This window comes from Sabethes cyaneus, chromosome 2 (genome assembly GCF_943734655.1).
Source record: "Sabethes cyaneus chromosome 2, idSabCyanKW18_F2, whole genome shotgun sequence".
NCBI classification, from domain to species: Eukaryota; Metazoa; Arthropoda; class Insecta; order Diptera; family Culicidae; genus Sabethes; species Sabethes cyaneus.
The window spans coordinates 2,200,527-2,207,438 of record NC_071354.1 but is presented as its reverse complement, the minus strand read 5'-3'; the positions used below and the strand labels follow the sequence as shown (position 1 = coordinate 2,207,438).

Genomic DNA, 6,912 nt, shown 5'->3' with positions numbered 1-6,912 from the left:
GTCTATTGGACATCGACAGGCTGGAAAGAAGACAATAATTTGGAAGTACATTTTTGTACACTTCCTAAGAAAATGAGGTGTGTTACTAGCACAGACTTCAGTTCGATAATTGTCAACGCAGCTACAGACAAACGTACGCTCGTTGAAGAGGAAATTAATTCTTTTCTCATGTCCAATGAATTATTTTTTTGTCTCTTGATTTTTGAAGCCAATTTCAATGTGGAGTGGGGTTTGAAGGCGAAGGTCTACCAAATTCAAAAAAAGCATGTAAATTAGTCAGTTTAAAGAGTAGCAAGAGTTTTTATTCGGCTCTATGTTTAATCACTTTGTGAATTAACTAACCAATTAATATTGAATCAAAAATGTTTTTTACATGGTTCAACAAAACTAGCATCTTCCATAAGATTTTTCTAAATGCATGACGCCACCCTTGGTGTACAAAATTTCTCTCTTAATATTGCAAACCCAAGTTATCACGAGCCGAATAGCATTATCGTGCTAGCAAAACAATAAATCCTCCTCGACTCATCAATATTGATTCTATCTGAATTCCTCGGGGCAGGTTTATCGATCGAACCGCACTGTTAGCCGCTTCGATGTTGCTCTCTCCGGCAAAAGTGCCCAACTCGCCGCAGAGGTCAATCCACCAGGGTTCATTGCTTCACTTTCCCTATCCGTAAGCAAATATTTGCCTTTTGCGATTTCTTTTCCTTGCATAATTAAACGTAGGTCCCCTACGTCGGGTGTGATAGACACTCTTCGCTGCAAGGACTTCATTTCCGTACTCATTCACTCTTACCGCTTATTGCAATGCATACAGTATATTAGAAAAAAAAGCTGCACCAGCAATTTCCATTCAACGATTGTGAACATAAATTTCAAACTTTCATTCAATTCTATTCCTCTGTTCTCCCTTTTTTGCCTTCCTCAGGTTGCAGTTTCCAGGAGTGTAATTAAAGCTGGCAGCAGACGGAGACCCCCAACCAGGAGTAACACCAGCAGCAGTAGCAGCAGCACCAGCCACAACCAGCAAGGATTCAATGCAGTAGAAGAAATAGCCGAAACAAAACGTTAGCTACTCTGCTCCGGAGTGGCGGAGCGCTGAGGACAAAAAGTGAAATAAAAATAAACCATAAGGAAGCAGGCCCGTATGTATAGAAGAACTCGGTTGCAGGATTAAACGTTTCGGGCGAAACCACGAGAGCTGCTGCCGAGAGTAAAGTTTTTAATTTGAAATCGACCGTGCGCTCGGGAAGCCTGTGGAATGAATCAAGAGACTGTGGTGAGCGGAGAATTAAAAACCAGTAGAAATCAGTGCCTAGCATGAGAAGAAAACAGAAGAGGAATGGAAAAAAAACTGCAGAACTATATCAGCATAAATGAAAATTAAGTGTAGTTTGGCAGTGGTGAGACAGCAGCCGTTCGAACTCGAAACAATCATAGTGGCATAATAAAGTGAAGTTCGGGTTCGGTTTTGTGGAGAGAAGTGAAAAACAAAATAAAACAAACACCACCACAAGTGCGCCACATTACGTGCTTTGGAAAACTCACCACTACATGCGCACAAGTGTAGAGTTTTCATCTCGTTCGCACGGTATCCTGCTGCATTCGGGCTCGTTCGGACCGTACTCACACAGTCGCACAAGCTTCGTCTCCGATGTGTAGACACAGAACGAAGCTCTTGGATCATATATACAAGCGGGCTCCGGCAGCGAACGGTTTAGTACAACTTTAGACGCCCGTGAAGAAAGATGCTCGTTGGTGCTTCGTGCGCGATTTGCTGTGTGACGAGCGAGTAACCAATCGGAAAGAAAAACAGAACAGCCTACTGCGGGCGAGTGCGATTTTGTTACGACGAAAACAAACTTCGTTTATAGCGAAAGAAGACTGTGGGCAGGAATACCAAAGCCAAAAGTGTTGTGAGAAGATTGATTTTTTTTTGCAACCCGATGGGAATTCAAAACCCGAGTTAAAACTTGTGTTAGCAAAGAAGAACAAGAAAAAATATAAAGGCGGTTGAACTGCGCTAAAAACATGACGAATTGTCGAAAATGAGATTTAACATGACAGCAGCGCCTATACAACGTTTGTGAGTAGTTTGAAGAAAAATAATTTGTTACCGACAACAGTTTGTGTTACGTAGTGTTCAAAAAAAGTAATAATAAGAAGAAAAATAAATTCTATCGACAAGCACCGGAAAAATGAAATAAATTAATAATAAATGCTGCAAGCAGCTGTTAGAAGCAAAAAAGTGGTTCAAAATCAACTGCGACGATTTCGTCCGGTCAGACGACGAAAGCAAGGAAGAAAGTGACGCAAAAAATGAGTTTAATTACGCGTAAGCTGGAGCTGGTGGCTCTGCCGGCATTGCTGTTAGTGCTGCTTCTGTCCGTTCAGGTTAACTACAGTTTGCAGTATGACTCTGCCGAGGCCCGCTACTATCCAACAAGTCCGGTGGAGTCGAATCTGCGGTACGATGCCCCAGATGATTGTAAATATCGGATCACGCCGGATGACGAGGTGGAACTGGTGTGCAATCTGCGAACCGTGAATAGTGAGTTTGATAATACGAATTTTAGTGTGATACCATCGGAGCATACGGCATCGCTGGCGGTGATTTGCAATGAAGCGATAATGGCCCGTAGCAAACTGCAGGCTAGGTCCTTTGTCCATTTGGTTCGGCTTAAGGCCCTCTCGCTGGAGTACTGCAAGATTGCCAAGTTCGAAAATGAAGTACTGGCCGGATTGAATGACCTAAGGAATTTTACCCTGCGAACGCATAATATCAACTGGCCAGAGCTGAATTTGGAAATCGAGCCGGAGGTTTTTGCATCTACCAAGAGCTTGGAACAATTGGATTTAAGCATGAACAATATCTGGTCACTGCCTGATCATTTGTTTTGTTCGCTGAGTGGCTTACGGTCGTTGAATATCAGCTCGAATCGACTGCAGGATGTTAACGATTTGGGCTTCCGAGAGAAACCGGTGGTGAAGGAGGAAAACGGAACCCATAATGGAAGTTCGATGAGCTGCAATTTGGACTTGGAAGATTTGGATGTATCCAAGAACCACTTCGTTCTTCTTCCAGCTAGTGGTTTTGGTATGCTGAAAAGACTGAAGCTGCTAAAAATTCACGATAACGAGATTTCGATGGTAGGCGATAAGGCTCTGAATGGTCTGAAAGAGTTGCAAATATTAGATTTGAGTTCAAATAAAATTGTTGCTCTACCAACTGATCTGTTCAAAGATCCAGCCCAGTCGATTCAGGAGATTTATCTACAGAACAATTCCATCAGCGTTCTTTCTCCAGGGCTATTCTCCAAGCTGGAGCAGTTGCAAGCTTTAGACCTGTCGGTGAATCAGCTGACATCGGCATGGGTCAACCGAGACACCTTCTCCGGTTTGATTCGACTGGTGCTGCTGAACCTAGCCAACAACAAAATCACCAAACTGGAATCGGAAATCTTTTCCGATCTGTACACTCTGCAAATTCTGAACCTTCGACACAATCAATTGGAGATTATTGCTGCCGACACGTTTTCTCCTATGAATAATCTGCATACGTTGCTGCTGTCACATAACAAAGTCAAATATTTGGACGCATATTCATTGAACGGTTTATACGCCCTCTCGTTGCTGTCTTTGGATAACAATGTTTTAACCGGTGTCCATCCGGAGGCTTTCCGTAACTGCAGTTCCTTACAAGATTTAAACCTCAACGGAAATGAGTTGACACAAGTTCCACTGGCACTGAAAGATATGCGACTATTGCGAACCGTAGATCTAGGTGAGAATTCAATAAGCGTGATTGAAGAGCCAGGATTCCGTGGAATGAACAACCTTTACGGGCTGCGGCTCATCAGCAACAACATTGAAAACATCACCCGTAAAGCGTTCAAAGATTTGCCCAGTCTGCAGATTTTAAATTTGGCTCGCAATAAAATTCAATTTATCGAGAAAGGTGCTTTCGAACCGGCCGTGAGCGTGCAGGCTATCCGTTTGGATGGCAATTTGTTGGCCGATATTGATGGACTATTTACGGCAATGCCAAATCTGGTGTGGTTGAATATATCCGACAATAGGCTAGAGCAGTTTGATTACTCACAAATTCCGGCCCACCTGCAATGGCTGGATTTGCATAAGAACGAGCTGACCGAACTGGGCAACCGGTATGGGTTGGATAATCAGTTGTTCCTGCAGACGTTGGACGCTAGTTTCAATCGATTGACGAAAGTAACACCGTCTTCGATTCCGAATTCCATCGAGTTTCTGTTCATGAACGATAATCAGATTGTGCACGTGGAACAGCATAGTTTTATCCATAAGACCAACCTAACGCGGGTGGATCTGTACGCCAATCAGCTGACTGGGTTGGAAATTAAAGCGCTGAGACTGCAGCCGGTTCCGGACGATAAGCAACTGCCGGAGTTTTACATCGGTGGGAATCCGTTCGTGTGTGATTGCAACATCGATTGGCTGCAGAAGATAAACCACGTTACCTCGCGCCAATATCCAACGATCAACGACATTGAGACGGTATACTGCAAGCTAATGTACAACCGGGAACGCGCCTTTATTCCGCTGATTGAAGCGGAACCGAAACATTTCCTCTGCAGCTACAACACGCACTGTTTCGCGCTGTGTCACTGTTGTGAGTTTGATGCATGCGACTGTGAAATGACGTGCCCGAACAACTGCCAGTGCTATAACGACAACACCTGGTCGACGAATATCGTAGAATGCTCGGCAGCTGGCTACACCGACATTCCGAGCAATATCCCGATGGATACGACCGAGGTGTATATCGATGGAAATAATTTGGTGGAATTGTCCGGACATAGTTTTATTGGGAGGAAAAATCTTAAAGTTCTGTACGTGAATCATTCCAATATTGAGATTATTTACAATACGACATTCATCGGGCTGAGGAAGCTGACGATTCTGCACTTGGAGTATAACAATATTCAGAAATTGTATGGAAATGAGTTCAGTGCGTTGGAAAATTTGCGAGAGCTGTACTTACAAGGAAATAAGATATCATATATTGAAGATCATACGTTTGCCGAGTTGCGAAAACTAGAAGTGCTCCGATTGGACGGTAATAGAATCAACAGTTTCGAAGTTTGGCAGTTGGCATCGAATCCTTACTTGGTGGAGATTGCGTTGGCCAACAACATGTGGACATGCGATTGCGGATTTTTGAACAAATTAAGGATTTATCTGCAGTCGAATACGGAAAAGATCATTGATGCCAATGAGATTAGTTGCGTTTACAATAACCTGACGAGTATTTTGAAGGAGAAAAATGGAACGAAATGTACCTTCCGTGGAGAGGGAATGAGTTCGATTGTACACACACAGGAGATCGAGGATATGCTCCCGCTGCTGTTGGTGGCAACCTGTGCATTTGTCGGCTTTTTCGGATTGATTTTTGGAATGTTCTGCTATCGAAAGGAACTGAAGGTGTGGGCTCATAGCAGCTGCTTTGGATCGCTGTGCTACAAGTCCGGTACGTTCGTCAATGAATTCGACAAGGACAGACTGTATGATGCGTATATTATCAACTCACTGCAGGATGAACATTTCGTCAATCAGATTCTAGCATCAACATTGGAGAACGATATTGGATTCCGACTGTGTTTGCACTACAGAGATTTCAATATCAACACTTACATTGCCGATACGATCGTTGAAGCGGTGGAGAGTTCCAAACGTGCCATCTTAGTGCTATCGAAAAATTTCCTGTACAACGAGTGGACTCGATTCGAGTTCAAAGGAGCGATCCATGAGGTGCTGAAACGACGAAGGAAGTTGATCATCATTCTTTACGGAGATCTTCCACAGCGAGATTTAGACGCTGATATGCGTTTGTACTTGCGAACGAATACCTGCATCGAGTGGGACGACAAAAAGTTCTGGCAGAAGCTAAGGATTGCCCTACCACACGTGAAAAAGAGCAACTGTTTGAACAAACGTTCGGCGATCAACATTTATGCAACAGCCAACGAGTACAACACTGCTGGCCGATCGCGAATGACGGGAGCTGGAACTCTGCCGGCTCCGGGTCCTGCGAGGCTAGAAAGCCACAGCTACGCTACCATAGGAGGCAACTGCCCGAGAAACTGTGATAATTATGATACGGTTAGTAATTGTAAATATAACACAACGCAGCACGATAGGCGGTTGAACGATTTCAGCCGAAAGGTGACGGCGGAGAGACAACACGAATACGCGGTTCCTTCCAACTGTCTGCTGGACACGACGCACGAAACGTACAACACCAGCTGCGAGCGGATCGCAGGGGAAACGTTCGAGTGCACCTCCAGCAGCAAATATTCGACGTCGTCGCGGGGTTCGAGTGAATGTTCGCACTCGATCACACCAACCCACGGCTACGGTGGACATTCGGCCGGTGCTGCGATGGGTGGTCCATCGTTAGCGAACGGTGGCCCGCCAAATATCCTGTCCACTAACTTCATGGGTAAGGCTGATCCTGGCGGCGGCGCTTACAACAGTACCAGTGCTTCTAACAATTTGACTAGTAGTAGTTACAATAGCAGTAGGAAACCGAACAATTGCGTTAATGGATGCAATGACAGTAGTGTTGGTGGGGGTGGTGGTAGCAAAGGTGATAAATCCAACTCGAACACGATTGGAGACAAGAATAATTTCAATGATAGAAGACTGCCACAGGCGATGTGGGCATAACGATTACTTAAGTACAGGCTAGTTAATTACTTTTACCGTTGAACTACTGGAAGACAGGCCCCTGGCTGGAAGTTATCAGCCACTCGTACACTACACTTAAACAAACACATAGAACAAAGCTAGGTGAAGTAAGATGCACTAAGGCTCACTTAACAAAATAGGGTAAGGGCAAGGCTCTCTTGTTTCAAAGGATTTTGCTTGATT

The 6,912-nt window shown here is 44.3% G+C and overlaps 1 protein-coding gene across 1 annotated transcript; it reads left to right on the top strand.

Moving 5' to 3' along the window:
- Positions 1-2,322: 2,322 nt before the first annotated feature.
- On the top strand, positions 2,323-6,708 carry LOC128737178 (toll-like receptor 6). Its single transcript, XM_053831765.1, has one exon. It carries the CDS (start codon positions 2,323-2,325, stop codon positions 6,706-6,708), a length of 4,386 nt encoding a protein of 1,461 aa, XP_053687740.1.
- The last annotated feature ends 204 nt before the right edge of the window (positions 6,709-6,912 follow it).